Source organism: Eucalyptus grandis, chromosome 11 (genome assembly GCF_016545825.1).
Source record: "Eucalyptus grandis isolate ANBG69807.140 chromosome 11, ASM1654582v1, whole genome shotgun sequence".
In the NCBI taxonomy this organism is placed as follows: domain Eukaryota; kingdom Viridiplantae; phylum Streptophyta; class Magnoliopsida; order Myrtales; family Myrtaceae; genus Eucalyptus; species Eucalyptus grandis.
In genome coordinates, this window is record NC_052622.1 from 264,399 (window position 1) to 281,047 (window position 16,649).

Consider the following 16,649-nt stretch of genomic DNA (forward strand, 5'->3'; position numbering starts at 1 on the left):
TGGGGCTCAATTTATGCTCTCTGCTTGATAAGGTAGAGAAACCGGAGACGTTACGATTCGTATACGACCGGCTCAATTTGATGGTTTGAGGTTGAGTGAGCGGAGGGAATGGATTAGACAGCAGTCGTGTACGTCGAGAGGTCTTTGGGATGGGACATGAACAATAATAAAATCTCAACATGGATCAGAAAGTGTCGTTTCGGAAAGCCCAGGAAGCTTTTATGTTATAAAGGCCTTTCCTTAATTCGGTCGAAGTGTACGAGGAGCGGGTCGCATTGATGTGATTTTTTGTCACCTTTCCTTCTATGCGACAACAACACAAAAAGAAATTGCAGAACTCCATTATCAAAAAGAAAAAAAAGGAATCGATAATAGAATTAGAGAGACTGGCGAACGTTTGGGCCAAAAGATCCTCCCTCTCTTTCTGTCTTTCTCTCAAAACTGGAAATCTCAAGTATCATAATTTTGCTTTTTGGATAGATACGACAGGTTGGAATGCTTATCGGTAGAAAAAATTAAATTAAATCGATATTAAAAAAAAAAAAAAAGGTGAACCGGAAAGGAAGATGCTACGAAGGGAAGGGCCGGGTCATCCTCGACTTCAAATCGTAAAAATTATAATAAATAAAAAAAAAAGAAAAAGAAAAGAAAAGGGACAAAAAAAAAAAAGAAAACCAAAACAGAAAGGGCAAAAAACAAGGGGAGGGAAATATACGAAAAATCCCCAAATCCGAGAGGGATGGGGGGTGGAACCCTAGCCCTAATTTCGATCGCGCTAATCCGTTCTTCCAGACATGTCGACGCTTCTCCTCTCCTCCTCCTCCGGCGGTTGAGCCCTCTCTCCTGAAAATCGATCCCCATCCCCAGATCTGTCATCTGCTTCCCCGTGACCATATCAGGAGAGAGAGAGAGAGAGAGAGAGAGAGAAGCGTGTGTGGTTCGAGTGTTGTCGCGTTGGTATTGCCGTCCGGAATTTGCTCTGTTCCTCGGGGCTTTTTCCGATCTCCCAATCGGGGGAAGATGGAGAGTTCGGGGGGATCGGGGGATTGCGGAGTCGGATTGGGAGTGGGATCCATCGTGTGGGTCCGTCGTAGGAACGGCTCCTGGTGGCCTGGCAAGATACTCGGCCCCGACGAGCTCTCCACCGCTCATCTCACGTCGCCCCGCGCCGGCACTCCCGTCAAGCTCCTCGGAAGAGAAGACGCCAGTGTGTAAGTTCCCCATTCCCCGCCCTCCGATTGTTGCCTCCTCAATTCGAATTTTAATTCCGGGACGTGTTATTAATAAGGTGATCGAGTTGTTTACATGATTTCCGCCGTTCTGATTCGGGAACTTACTTCCTATAGGCTGAAATGTGGAAGAAGAAGCGTAAAATATCATCTCTTAAGAATAGCACACTGATTCCTGACGGTGAAAATTATCCATCGAATTAATTGTTTCTCGAGGGGGTTCTTCCAAACAATTTATCAGCACTTACAATTTCAGCTAGTGGCGTGTGGATTTTTTTTTTTTTTTTTTGGTGTTTATAACTCCAAGTGCTAATGTATGACTCCTGGAATTGCTGTGGAGCGTCATTTGTGGTTATGTTGATTGACCTTTGGTGAAATTCAGCGCATCTCCTTCTTTGGGTCACAGATAACAAAAAGTCCTCTTAGTGAAGCCTGTGTGATGTACTTAAAGGCTGCGCTTTTCTAATTCTGCTTTGTCTGCTCTGTATCTCTCTTCATGCTGGTTCATCCTATTCATGTTTTATCTGCTCGAGGCTGTAGACACTTGAGGGCACGCATGTTTCTCCTGCTTTTAAGATTTTGATGTTGATGAGTTTCAGTTTAGATTTGTCACTGAGCTTTGCGGATCAAATTCCATGTTAGTTGCTTTTTCCTCTGAGAAAATATTTTAATGAAGGTTCTCTTGCTCTCTATATCTCTATTTCTAAATGTTTTATTGTACATCAATATAGTTGTTGTTCTCCTATTTTTTCTTCTCTCAGTGGTTATGTGGCTCTTCTATGATTGTTAGGGATTGGTACAATCTGGAGAAATCTAAGCGGGTGAAAGCTTTCAGGTGTGGTGAATTTGATGAGTGCATCGAGAGGGCAGAATCCTCGCAGGGCATGCCGATGAAGAAAAGAGAGAAATATGCTCGCAGAGAGGATGCCATCCTCCATGCGCTTGAACTTGAGAAGGAAATGCTGAGGAAGCAAGGGAAATTCGAAATTGAGTCTAAGTTTGTGGGAGGTAATTCACCCACTGCTGCCAAAAAGGGTTTAATTGCATCTTCAGAAATCCTGGAAAATGGCAATGATGAACTTGAAAATCCCGTGTCACCTCATTTTACCCGGAGATTGGGAGCTCTGGCTAAAGACAACTTCATGAGTGGTTCTTCATTATTTCAAGAAGCCAAGGATGGAGAGGAGCTTAGGCAGGACGATGGTCTTCCAGAAGGTGTACCCAGGATGAGAGGTTTGCAAGATTTCGGCCTGAAGATTGCCCCCTCAAAGCGTAAGCATTCAATGCCATGGAAACCGAAGACGAGTCGTGATGCCCATGCTCAGTCAGGTGATGATCTTAGCATTGGAAATGGTGACATTCTTGGGAAGGAAGAAGCATTATATGATGATTTCAAATTTTGTATATTTTTCGAAACAGTTGTTTTGCATAGTGCTCTTTCAACATGAATTGAGAGATTGAAAGCTTGCATCTCAGGATTCACCCGCTTAACTATGAAGTTATTTTACTTCCTTTTCAGAATCTGAGGAGGTGGGTATTTTCCGAGCAAAAAGGAGCAAATGTGTGTACTTTCCCCCGGGCCTTTCTGATTCTCTGGATGATAAAGAAACTCCCCGTGGTAGAATGGAGACTTTGCCTTCTGTTTTGCGGGAAGGTAGCCGTGATGCTAATCTGATGGCACAGGGTATCTCTGGGATCTCTGAATCTTCTGATACGGGTTCTACAGAATCTGATTTATCTGATTCAGAGTCAGATTCTTCAGAAACTGAAGAGGATGCTGATGAAGAGACAACTTCCTTTTCAGGTGACTCTTGTTTCAGATTACTGTTCCTGTGTCTATTATAGTTGCGATTTTTGTCAATTTAGATTAAGTGTATGAAATGCTGGACCATGCCAGACAATTTTGCAAGAGTGCCTTTGGAGTCTTCGAGTGCTTCTTCTTCTTCTTCTTCTTCTTCTTCTTCTTTTTTTTTTATTTTTATTTTTTATTATTTTTTTTTAAAGTAAGCTCCTGAGGCTGCATTACTTCGATGGTAATAATCGTTCTCAGCCCTCGTATTTGGATGTTTATTGGCAATTTTTTTTTATTTTTTTTATCAGTTGTTTTTCATGGGCTAACAACATGGTGCTATTTTTGCAGAAGCGGAGCGGGGTCCTTTTGGAATGCATGAGGCACGAGTACAGCATGATAGCATGAGCAGTGAGGAGCCTGAAGACTCAGCTCTTTCTGGAGATATTTCTCATTTGTTTCCTCGAGATACTGTCTCTGCTAATGAACCTGTGTCCAAATGGCAATTGAAAGGAAAGAGGAATATTCGCAATGTTGCTAAGAGGCATTTGGATGCTACGGAGGGAACACCTTCTGATGGAAGGAGAGTCAGTTCTAGGCGAAGGGCACCCATATGGAGATCTGGTGAATATAGAAATTATGACTTCACTTTTGATGACGTTGATGATGAAGAGAAGGATCTTGAGACTGAGATGTTTGGTTTGGATCATGAATATATATTGACCCCTAGAGCTGCATCTAGAGATCAAGGTTTCCGCAATTGGGGCACGGTTGGTTTTGAAGATGTGAATTGCGGAGAACGCTATAATCCTGTCTTGGTTGGGCAACATCATTTTGCTGGGAATGGTAGAGGCGTGTTGGTAGAAGTGGATTTAAAAGTCCATGTCACCTACCAAAAAGGACGGGTGCCAATCATTTCCATGACAAGCAAGTTAAATGGCAACTCAATTATTGGACACTCGATCCAAATAGAAGCAATAGAAGATGGTTCAACTGAGCATCTCTTACCTGCAAATTATGATGATGATGATGGAACAATTGACTATAATACCATAACGACAGTTCCATCAGCATGGAAGACCGCTAGGAGGACAGCTAATTTTCGAATCCCACGTCCTCATCGATCATCAGCATTTGATGGTTGTGAAGATGGGGGAGAGTCTCCCCTTTTTGGTCAGGAAGGAAGATCACAGAAGAATGTAAGTGCAGGAAATTTCAGTCGCAAAGGTGTCCTTGTGAGGAAGGCCTTCCCTCAGACTCCTCCACCTCAGTCTGATAAGAAGCTTTCCGGAAAATCTTCCAAGAGAGCAGGCTTGTCATCTAGCCAGAAAATAAGAACACTATCTTCGATTGCTCTTGAGCCAAATCTAGGTAACAAGTCCATACACGATAGCTTCGACTCTGACATTGTTGGAATAATTAAGCCGAATTCATCGGGACCAACCACAGTAGCTTGCATACCTGTAAAATTAGTATATAGTAGGTTACTTGAGAAGATTAATAGGCCGCCATCTAAAGCTGTTATGAATGCAGTTCGATTCAATGGTGAAACAGAGAAAAGCGGATCATAGGTACTTGTATATTGCGTATTTTCAGGTGCAATATCTATACCCTAACAGAGTTTTGTTGTTCTCCCTTGAGGAGTGGCACAGATTTTGGCAGTGAATAAAGCAGGTAGATGGGGACAATTTCTTCTCCTCTTGCGTACTAATTTTCTTTTAACATAAAGCATAAAACACATGCTTATGTGGTTCAACTTTTAGTGGGCGAGTGCTTCTATCTCCTTTTTGTTACTCCTTTTTTTTTTTTTTTTTTCTTTCTCTGAGCTGCCGAAGGTCGTCACGGTGAAACACTGTCTCCTTTCATGACAGCGCGTTGATCTTCTAGTTGTTCTGCTTAAGGCGTGAGCAATGCGAAAGTGATGTCTCATGGTTATCTTTTTGCGTCTAAGTTGTACATCCATTTGAAATTCAGGCTCCATTTATTTCGTCTAAGTTGTACATCCATTTAGAATTTAGGTTCCGTTTTGCTAAAAATATGATATTTCTAAAAAATGTTTATAAGTCATTTTTCAGGAGGATAATCGTATAAAAATGAATCGTAAGATATATATATATATTTTGGTCGGTAAATCGTAAGATATTTCCAGTGTTCGAAAGTAGTTTTCCTTAATCATGTCATCATATGTATAGTCATTTCATCACCTTTACCCCTCCATCTCTCTCTCTCTCTCTCTCTCTTAACTCTGCCCAAATTCCCTTCCCCGAGATTGTATATTCCCATCTTAATCCCAAACCCTAGAGTTTCTTGCCGGTCAAATCCTCTCCACCCCTAGCAACTTCTCTCCTTCAAGCGCTTCTCCCCTTTTTCCCCAACCCTAAGCACTATTCTCCCTTAAACTGTAGATGCTTATCCTCCTTCGCCAAAGCCGCCGAAGCCTTCTAACCTGTCGGCTTGCCTCAGCTTTGTGTCTGACCAGATTGATGTGGTTTGTGGAGTCACCGTCAACAGCAAGAGCAACAATAGCCGCCTCAGATCCTACCACCATTTAAAGGAAGGAGAATCCGTAATAAGGTTTCTGTGGGTGAATCTGCCGAATCCATCAATCAACAATTCTCTCTCTATTCGAAAGTTGTCTTATACTCTCTTCATGCTCGTATAAAAAGACGATGAGACAAAATGCATTGTTGAAATGCCCGAAAATATGTGGGCATAAAAGCGAAAAATAAGACGCAGCTTGTAGAAGAGAATTTTCTGTTGACTGGAAAATTTTCTTTTTGACTACTCATTTTTCATGGGAAAATTGTCCAAAAAGTCCTAAACTTATTGCGGTTTTGTTAATTCAGTCTAAACCTTTTAACTTTGTCAATTGAATCCTAAACATTTTTACTTCTTGCCGATTCAGTCTATTCGGTCAATTTTGGCCGGAAAATGCTGAGGTGGATGCCAGCGGTACCACGTAAGACTCCCGTCGACATTGATAATTTTTAATAATATTTTAATATTTTTAATGTTATGTTTTTTTCCTATTTCTTTCTTTTTTTCTTTTTGGCTTTTTCCTTGCCCTTTTCGGTGGCTGGCCACCGACCACAGCCCGGCAGCGAGGCCGCCTCGGCCCCGGTGAGGGCTAGCCTCGCCGATCCGGCGAGGCTCGCCTCGCGAGGCTCGCCCTCACCCGGGCGAGTGTCGGCCTCACCCCTAGTTGGGCGGGTGACGGCTAGCCACCGACCACAGGCCGATGCCTGCCTGGCCAGGGGTGAGGGTTGGCCTCGCCAGATCTAGTTTGGGCGAGGCTGACGCTCGCCTGGGCAAGGGCAAGCCTCGGTGAGGGCTCCCTAGATCTAGCGAGGCTACCCGGCGAGGTTGGGGGTTGACCTCGCTAGATCTGGCGAGGCTCACCCTCACCCAGGCAAGTGTCGGCCTCGCCTAGACTAGATCCGCAAGGTCGGCCCTCGCCCTAGCCAGGCGGGTGTCGGCTTGTGGCCAGTGGCTAGCTGTCGCCCGCCCGGCCAAGGGCGAGGTCGACGCTTGCCTAGGTGAGGGCTCCCATCGCCAGATCTAACGAGGCTAGCCCTCGCCGGGCCGGGCAGCCTCGCCGGCCGAGCCTCGCCGTGGCGAGCGAGCGGCGAGGCCGATGGCCGCCATCACTTGTGGTTGGTGGCCGGCCATCGGAAAGGCCAAGGAAAAAGCCAAAAAAAAAAAAAAAAAAAAGAGGAAAAAAACATATAATAAAAAAAAATTCAATTTTTTAAAATATTAAAATATTATTAAAAATTATCCATGTCAACGCCGACGGTCTACGTGGCACCGCCGATGTTAATGTCAGCATTTTCTTGCCAAAATTGACCGAATGGATGAATCGGCAAGATGTGAAAATGTTTAGAACTGAATTGGCAAAGTTAAAAAGTTTAGGACCGAATTGGCAAAACTGCAATAGATTTAGAACTTTTTGGACAATTTTCCCCATTTTTCATGCTCCAAACGCCAAATTTTTTTTCGTGAAACAATCAAAATCTTAAAAACCAAACCTAGAATAGGCTTAAGAAAATGTCTCATAGAGTCTAATATGAACACAGTTTACTTGTATTATGACAGGGACCTAGATTTTAGAGCTTCTTAGGCTCCATTTATGTCACAAAGAAAATGTTTCAAAAGGACATTTTTCTAATTTCTAGATGTTTGAATTGCTTAAGAAAATGGGTCAACAAAAATCTTATACATAAAATTTAGGAAAATGATTACCTCTTAAAAACTTCTACATTATTTTTCAAAATATGATCATATAAATATACATGCTTGGATCGGAAACTTTGTTCTCGAACACGAGAAGTCCAACGTGTGCCCATAACAGGGTTCTTAGCACCTACACTTGGGTTTCCAGTGCCCACACTTGGATACATTGAGACCGGCCGCCCCTGCCTGGGTCCCCAACGCCCAATCTCAAGACCCCGCGCTTGTGCTAGGATCCAGGCTCCGATTAGAGGGGCACCAAGGCTAGGGGCTGGCCTTGATAGACCTGAGCCTAGGCACCGGGGTCCCGAACTCAGCCTCGATAGACCCAAGCTTGGGTGCTAAAGACCCGGTCCCATGATCACGGGCCCAATCTCGATGGAGGGCCTAGGACCTCAGTGGCCATGCCCGATTCCACAAGTCAATAGCACCTAAATAATATATGTTTACTTAATTAGTAAAATCAAATCAAAATTTTCTTTCCAAACAACAAAAAATAATTTTCAGTTCATTATCATATTTCAGTCAAGTACCAGAAAATAATCTTTTCCCTGGAAAATGACTTCTTGAAGAACATTACTGAAAAATGTTAAATTTTTTCACAAAACAATTGGAGCTTTAATTTTACTTTATGAGCTCGCATCGGTATCAAAACAGGAACAGTCACGTTCGCTGCCCACAATTTAAGATTTGAGAGCTTGTTCGCTGCTCCCATCCAACTCTATCCCTCTTTGCACATTTTTCTCCAGTGCCTTCGCTTTCGGTTGCACGAACCTCCTTCAAACTGTTCTCGCACATGATCGCATCTGTTTAACATCAAACATGAGACTCATTCTTTGTTCTCTCTTAGCTCGCCCATTGACTAAGCATATGCATTACTCCAAGAGCTTACGAGTTGCATCGTCCCTTAGAAAAAAGTTATGTAATGGGGGCTTCAGTGCGGACACATATTTACTCGCCAACAACAACAAAAGGAATTGCCCTGACAATGGGAAAAAGTTGTATTAGATGTATGATATGCATGAAGAGTCACGAGGGTCCCTCGCATAAAAGTGGAAGAGTGTATGGGAAGAGCAAATACCATCCACCATGCCTAGAGAAATAATCATTATCCAGTGAAATAGCAAGAGCAACTGCCACGGCTCTTTCTGAGAGGGTCAAAGGCCGAGCAACTTCCAACTCCTCTACCTGCCAGAAAGAAGTAGATGAAGATCAGGAAAGATACAAGCACAAATGACGCCTTACGTTCCATTGATCTGGTGAGTGATCTTTACCACACTAGCTGGGCCAGTCTTAGAGATAGGATCAGAACTTCCAAAGCGGATGACATACTGACCAGCATCAGTAAATATCTGAAAGTGTAAATGCATAAAATTGTCAATAATGGAAATACAAACGCAACAGTCATAAATTGCCACCCAGATTACGTGAATCAATCTGATCTTTGCAGCCAGTAGGGTCACTAAATTTAGAAAAATTTTGTTAGTGGCATGCACTTATGAGCTACATCTAATGTGTTTTGAGGTAAGTATTGTATGTTTCAAAGTCATGATTTGTGAAGTTACCGGATTTTGCTCACTTTCAGCCACAAAACGGGAACATCCACATGAAATTTTCCATAAAAAGTCTACCAGTGAGAGTGTGCTGACAGTTGTTGCAGGACCAAATTATATTGATCTTATATTTCTAACATTTCGCCTGAAATTTAACTATAGAAAGAGAACCTTCAGACAAAAATTACTAATTAAGAAGAATAAAGGTCCATATCACAGAAAAGCCATGGCAATGCTCAAACATATGGGTAAAACTACAAGCACCGACAGAGATCAACACTCAGTAAGGTGCAAGGGCCCAAAACCCAGAATTTTCAGCAAAAATTGGAAGGAGCACTGTCTTCTTCAAACTTCCTTTACAACACAGATAACTAGAAGGGTGCAGTAGACAATGGACAAACTAATTAGCTAAAGTTCAATACACAAAGCCACATAAAAGCTTTATGTTCTGAAAAAGAAAGATGCTCGCACTTCTCTTCTACTGATTATAGTCAAAATCAGAAGCTAATATTTGCTCCTTATCACCACTCCTGCCAACTAAAAGAAGAGGGAGTTCAAGGGACGAGGCATTGATAACCAGGAAAGCATCAATCATATTCTTAGTGGGACGTATTATTTATAAATGCTTTGATCCTACTGCACTGACAGCAATTGATTGCACCAAACCACTACTTTTTCTTCCACAAAATGTCTCACCAACATTGCTTCCATATATGCAATAATTACATTGCCCAAGCATCTTATTTGAGAGGTTAATGGATCTTTGAAAGCATGTTGACACCACATCAATTACTACCCATACACCACCGCAACAGCAGAGCTACCCACTAACAAGAGTATTTGACGCAATTGAAGAAACCACAGATAGACTAAGGACAACAAGCCTCATAACAAAGTATGTCTGAAGGCCGTTGTTTCCTTAAAAAAAATATTTTGACATTGGGTTAATTACACTTACATTCTGGATTTTTATGAAAAAAGAACATTAAATGTTTTCCAGTAGTGAAACCTTCTCTCTCTCTCTCTGCCTCTCTCTCGCTGCAAACATAGCATCTCTTCTAAGCATGAATCTAGAGGAGGTTTTGCTACAAAGGACTTCCCTAAGGTGAAGTGCTGAGTCTGCTTCAATCTATTTACTAAGGGAAGTCCGACAGTTGTCCTATAACGGCACAAAAGTTAAAGGTTATAAATTACACAAAGAAAAGTTATAGGACTAAAATGTACATCCGGCCATTAGTATAGGTAACCATTTATTGATTGCGAAAGAAAGAGATGTCAAGTCCAAAAGATCAACAGCTTAATGTTCAGAACTGAATGGAAAAGAAAAAAGAACCTCGAAACCGAAACCCCTCCAATCACGATCTACTTGAGCCAATACTTGCCCATCTATGTCCTTCAAAGTAAATGTCCAATTCCAAAAGCCAGGATTTTCCACCACTGCAAATTGCTTGTTCCTACGCAGAATTATGATAAACTCCAAAGTTAAGATAGCACATAGCAAACATGAAGATGTCTCCCTTTAAAGTGAACTCTAGCAATAGGCCAAGGCGTATGATATATGAGTGATGAGAGTTATTGCCATAGATAATTTATAAGAGACAACCAACTGGTAGAGGGGATACCTATGCTGCCTTATATAACAAGACAAAAAGAATGCAAGCGAAGCCAAGTGCATGTGTAATGACACTGAACTATATGACCAGATGAGAACTGAAAGCCTTAAGAAGCCTTAAGGCCTTCAAAGTCCATATGACTGGGGGTCATCAAGAATAACTGGAAATTATTAAATAAAACTGTACCAAACCAACACCTTCGGCTTAACGGTTTATAGGCTTGAAATTAAACCGCAAAATAGGAAATCGACAAATTGATTTAGATTTTGTTTGACATCTTTGCAAAGGATAATCTAATGGCATCTTGATTTTTTTCCATGTAAGTGATTCTCAAGCAAAGCCATTTTGCTTTCACATCAGAAACAACATTTTAATATAATTTTTTGAATTTAATAACATTTCTTTTCTATGCAGGTCGACCTTTTGTCTTGTTATCTTAAGCTTTAATCATACTGGGGATAATGACACCAACGGTCTCTAAATTTTGGCTTAATGTGCAATGCCGTCCTTGAAATTTTAATTTGTTTGATGTGGTCCCTTCCAATGTGTAACATCGCCCTTGAACTTTTCATTTGTTCAATATGATCCCTCAACTATAAGGAAATATTCAATGTTGTCCTTGAACTTGAATTAATAGAAGAATAATATTGAACATTTTCATATAGTCTGAAACTACATCAAACAAATACCAGAAGTTCAAGGACTATATTCAACAAATTTAAAATTTAGAGATGAAATTGCACATTGAGCTAAAGTTCAGGACCATTTGTATCATTTTCCGATCATATAAACACTATGTTTCTCGTTGTATATGCATTATAGATGATTAATTCAGTTTGATGGTCTAATATAATGTATCTTATCTTTCAATAGTTTATGATGAATGTTAAATCTCATGGTCATAGTGAAATTCATGTTTAAATATTTGAAACTGGACCTTAACGAAAACAGAAGGTACTGGTTTGGTTTGGGATGTGACTTTATGGATATGGTTTGGGTTTTCATTCAAACTTTTCTAAACGATTAATTTGATTCAAAAAATTCTTGACCAAACTGAACTACAAGTACGCCTCCTATTAACACATTGTCGCGACCAATGGCAGACATTAAGGGAGGCAAGGTAAAAAAAACCTTTTAAATTGTAAAATTTATTAAAATTCAACCAAGCACCTAGTCATCGGGGGTGACAAACCTGCCAACTCCCCCTGGTCTGCCTCCAGCTGAGAACATAGAGGCTAAGCAACATGGACTTTGGGGGGCAAGACAGATAATTTTTCTCTAAAATTCCAGAATACAAAATTTTCTTTCTGAGCACAGGCACTGCCACCGCCACTAAAGACGTTTGTCTGAAGAATATGAAGGTCCATGATAGGACAAGCCATTTCTTCCCATAGTTAGATAGTACAGATTGACAAAGATCATGGGAGGAGATATGCCTTGCAATTTATAAGAAAAATGAACCACATAGAGGAGCAGTTAATCTTACCCTAGATACAAATCATAAACCCTCCTCCATAGATGCCATCGTCTGTGAACCACACCAACTTCCTAGAAATTTGAATTCATGCATGTTTCAGGAAACACAATAATTATGGCACAAGCTCTGAAATACTTAACAAAAACCTCTCTGTGACTGATATACCTTACCATTAACCTCTGCATAAATAGAGCTGGTAATCCACCAGAAAGGCCGGCGGACCTGAGCATGATGAGCACAAGTTGTCAAACATCTGCAACTTATGATATGAGAAATATATAACAAGCAGACTGGTATTATTTTTGTAGTTTATAAAGGATAAATCCTACCCTGAAGAGCTCTTTGCCCATGGCATCAGTTATGTATGCAACGAAAGGGCGCCTTGTGCGAAGAAACTGATAAAAAGCATGACAAATGTCAGTCCAGTTGTACTGCTGATAATTGAGTATGGAAGATCGCAAAAGCAAACAAGGCGAAGCGTTATAACAGTTCCAGGCCCAACAATCCTAATTTGCTGGTTGCTACTATCAAATGCAAGTTCAACAGGAACAGCCTTGGGTTGAAAATCCATTAGTAGCACAACCAGAACACGTTGAACTTTCTAGGATAACCACACTGTTGCTGAACCACCAAAATGCAGGGTGCAAGAGATGATACCCTGGTATGGGGTTGCAGAGGTCATACTGAAATAGGTGTAGAGTGTTCCATGGTACTGAAGTTACTAGGCCTTGGTCAAATTGAGCTGTTTTAGGGATTAGAATTCATTAAACCATACAAAGTCCAACTTATGATCTGGCGGCACTATGAGTACAGCAATTACAAGACCATGATCTGCCACAGGATGCTTGTCATAATAAGGAAAATCCTCAATATATGCCGATAATCCCCTTCATATATTTGTGCATGACCTGACTCCAACACTTCCACCCACTCCAATTTGTCAACATGTGACTTATACGGACAAAGCAGAACTCTTGGGAACAAGGAGTTGGCCTAGTGGTGGTCCAGTTTTGCCAAGGATCCAATAGACATTGGCCTCTGCATGTTCAGGCGGACACGAACACGCGTACAGAGAGAGAGAGAGAGAGAGGAACTGTTTGATGCTGCATTTGAGCTCACCAAAGCTAATCCATGCTCCTTTGATTGTTCTTGCATTTATTAATGGGCTTTGGGAATTGGCAATGAAACATCCAAATTGTCGATCATTCACTCCCTCTAGAAATGGTAAATAAAAGATTACCCAACAATATATTGGCCATTTCACGCATCCTTGGGCCTTTCACAAGCTCAATCTCAAATTCATTAGGACATTAGTTGCAAAAATACAAGAAAAGTCATGGCTTGACGTTTGAAATTTAGGAACTATACATTGCAAAAGTTCAACATGAGAGCGAAAATAAGTGCTTTGTATGTCAGGTGGGAAGTACTATGCCCGATCAACTCTTCCAAAGGGTGAAAAGGCTTTTCTACTGAGCGGATAATGTATGTACCTGTCTGGCAAGGACGTTGCTTTGTTCGCGTATAAAACCTACAGGCTAAAGCCAATTAAAACGAACAAGATCTTGTTAAAGTTCCATAAACGACTTAAGTAAATAATTATGACTCCCAATGAGATAGCCACTCACCGACTGAGGGTAACAAACATCCACAATTGCATATCGATTCTCCTGCAGTTTGGACAACCCAACAAAGATTAAGGACACAAAGCCAAACTTTGACAGTAAGGACGAAAGTGCCGAGACCCGACAAGGCAACAACGACCTCACCATGAAAGTACAATGGCAAACTTGTCATCCCAAATCCACAGGCAAAATATGGACATAGCAAAGAAGACAAGCACATAGACGATTGCCCATCAACATAACAATGGCCAAGCACGAGACAAATTGGTTAAAAGCTTCAATCACCAGAATATGGCCAATCATCCACTAATAATAAGGGGAACTATCCATCACAATCTCTCAAATCTTTGCCCATGGCGATGAACTTATGTTGGTTATAAGAAATGTAGTTGTCTCCTCATAATGTTAACATAGTTCAAAAGTGCGATTTCAAACTAATAAAGGGACAAACAGCCCTTCAAGGAACAATTTACTAAAACTATCAAGAAAAAGTCAGTGCTCAACAATAAGCATCACAAAGAATTAGCTGAGGTAATGGAGAAATTGCTATTCACCAAGAAAGAAGCATCAGACAGGATCTCAATATAATATGCATCTGTGTTAGGATGCAGCAGCACAAAAGCATCCATGCTCCATTTCCTTTATTTAGACTAGTAAACTATGGAAAGGGAAGACTAAAATGACACACCAGATAGCATTCCGATGCCCAAATCGCCAGACTATTTTTATCCTGGTAATTTATATATATAGTTCGGTGAACTATAATGATGGTAAAGACATGTCGATAGTAATGGAAGTGGAGGCACTACAAAAGTAGCCTACAAAATATAGAAGTCCTGCAATGTTGACTGGAGAAGCTTAGCTGGTGGCTGCCCACTTGTAGAGACTCTTGTTACCTATTGTTAATAGTTGATGCAGTTCATAGGTTGCCAAACTGATGGCAGATTTTGACCAAAGCAAAAAAGAGAGCTGATGGCAAATCTTGATCATTTTGTCAACTAAAATATCAAGCAATATCAGACACAATTTGTTGCCAAAACCAACTTACACTTCTAATATGTTGGCATCCTGTTCTAGGATGCGAAAGTCTATGACAAGCAATAAATGAGGAAAACTGGTGTATTCTTCTCAATTTTCTGACAAATAATATTGAGTCTACTTACTTTACTAAGCGAATAACATGCAACTAACCACTCTGTTATAATTGGTCCCAGCCAGATAAGGCTGGTGTAAGGGGAAAAGAGATTGATTTGAAGAAAGAACCTGCTCAAAGCCGAATACAAGGTTGGCCCACTCTATATCCCTCGTAATCAGCAAATTGGACCTGGCAAGAAGAGGTGCAACATAGGCCTAAAAATTCAAATAAAACGTCAAGTCATTTCCAAGTTACTCTGGACTTAAGGAAGAAAAACCTTTAATAACTGAAAACTTTAGCACAGAAGGGAAAAAGAGTTGTGGCACTATCCAATGACACACAAGCATTCATATGTATGCTAAACAAAGGTAGACTGACATATGAAGCCATTTTTCTTTTAATCTCGAGTATGTCACGCAACGCCACATAGTTTAGCAGCACCATAAGCCCACACGAGGGATAGGTAAACAGGCCCATTTTAACTAAGTTGGTCCTTCTTGGTCTGCCTAGTGAGGACTCTTTACTTAGGCCATGCAGTACCACATGCACGTCTTAACACTCAGGCACTCAACAGAAACAAGTAGAGATAGATGCTTCGAATGAATGGTCAACAGTTCATCATAGAGTAAGAACAGACGAGAAGTCTGCATGATGCAACGACGCGATCATAATATGGGAAGTCCAAAAACTTAGGACCTAAGGTTAGCGAGATAAATCGAGGACGTAGCAAATAATGACCAGACTTTCACCTCCTCTGGTGATGCAGGTTTCAGATAGCCAGTAACAGCTTGGCTGGTAGGCGGTTGCTTTAGAACCGTTCCGCCAGAGCCCGGTTCTGTATCGCCCAACGACGACCTTTCCGATGCATCTCTATCGGCGCCGTAAGCTACTTGACCATAACTCTCCTGCTTCACCAATCTCGCTCTTCCTTTGTCTCGAAGGTTTTTCATTTTCTTCTTATCCGCCACCCATTGCCGTACAAAGAAATCTCTATCCACTCGAGATTCATCCGAAGTAGTTCCTCTAACCGGGCGAGCCGAGGTACAGACGTTCCGCCCCAAAAGGAGAGAACTTGCTTGCAACCCACGAACCACGGCGAATCCTCCCGACACATTTCCAGTCAAGCCGAGAGATTTCGGACATTCACCGAAGACGACATCGCGGTGCAGCTGCAGGGCACCGATTGCGCACCCGCTTCGAAGCTGACCCAAATGACGGAGCAGAAACCTTTCGGCGACGAGACTCGATTGACGAATCCCGTTCCCATTCTTCAGTCTCATCCGGACGGCCGCATCGAACGCAGCGAACAACTCACGACGGCCCATGTCGACCGTGCACCAGTCCCAGAAAGCCTGCGCAAGCACGAATTTCGCGTGGACGCGAGATCGTTCACGCGAGGGCGCGGCATTTAGATTAGGGAGCGGGGCGTACGTTGAATTAGCGCGAAGCGAATGATCGAAAACCCAGAAAAACCACGGCTCCAACTCGGCCGAGAGAGATGGATCAAAGAGAAAGAGGAGAAGAGCAAATTCGTTGTCAAAAGAATAAAAAAAATATTGGATTTACCTTTCGAGCTCTCTACGATTATCTTCTTCTTCTTCAGACGACAGCGCAGAGAGAGAGAGAGAGAGAGAGAGAGTCTTCGTCTTCCTCGGTTCCTCTTCTGTGAAGTTATTAAAATGGCGAATTCTGTTTCTCTATAGAGCGGCCAAGGAGGTGGCATTTAAAAGAAAATGGAGCTGCGCCTCTACGAGCAATTCTCATCAAATTACTAATCACTCCCTCACCGCTCCGATTTGAAGATCGGTCCAGAGTCACCTCTTTCTGTCGAGAAGAAGCTCACGGATCACCCCCGAAAAAGAAAATGCTAGTTAAACTAGTCCCTCAGTCATTGCTTTTTACCCTCTGAAAAGTTACCGAGCCACGAAGAGTCACTAATAATTGTGATACATTAAAGGGTAAAAATCACCGGAGACTCCAAATTGGGTTCACTATAATGCT

The 16,649-nt window shown here is 41.7% G+C and overlaps 2 protein-coding genes across 3 annotated transcripts; one reads left to right on the top strand and one right to left on the bottom strand.

The window, feature by feature from the left end:
• The first annotated feature begins 680 nt into the window (after nt 1–680).
• Nucleotides 681–4,716, top strand: LOC104424285 (uncharacterized protein At1g51745). 2 transcript variants are annotated; one of them, XM_010036654.3, is made up of 4 exons: nt 681–1,211; nt 2,020–2,558; nt 2,749–3,033; nt 3,370–4,716. In XM_010036654.3, the coding sequence occupies exons 1-4, from the start codon at nt 1,021–1,023 to the stop codon at nt 4,587–4,589; spliced, it is 2,235 nt and encodes a 744-aa protein (XP_010034956.1). In that variant the 5' UTR covers nt 681–1,020; the 3' UTR covers nt 4,590–4,716. The 2 variants fall into 2 exon arrangements, with proteins under 2 accessions (XP_010034956.1, XP_010034957.1); XM_010036655.3 differs by having other exon boundaries at nt 2,065–2,558.
• Nucleotides 4,717–7,722: 3,006 nt separating this feature from the next.
• On the bottom strand, nt 7,723–16,510 carry LOC104424286 (phospholipid scramblase family protein C343.06c). The gene is made up of 12 exons (XM_010036656.3): nt 16,215–16,510; nt 15,398–16,000; nt 14,777–14,863; nt 13,517–13,558; nt 13,382–13,426; nt 12,221–12,286; nt 12,057–12,113; nt 11,901–11,962; nt 10,135–10,255; nt 8,523–8,600; nt 8,330–8,436; nt 7,723–8,230 (listed from the first exon to the last, which is right to left on the bottom strand). Exons 2-12 carry the CDS (start codon nt 15,971–15,973, stop codon nt 8,200–8,202), a joined length of 1,272 nt encoding a protein of 423 aa, XP_010034958.2. The 5' UTR covers nt 15,974–16,000; nt 16,215–16,510; the 3' UTR covers nt 7,723–8,199.
• Nucleotides 16,511–16,649: the final 139 nt, after the last annotated feature.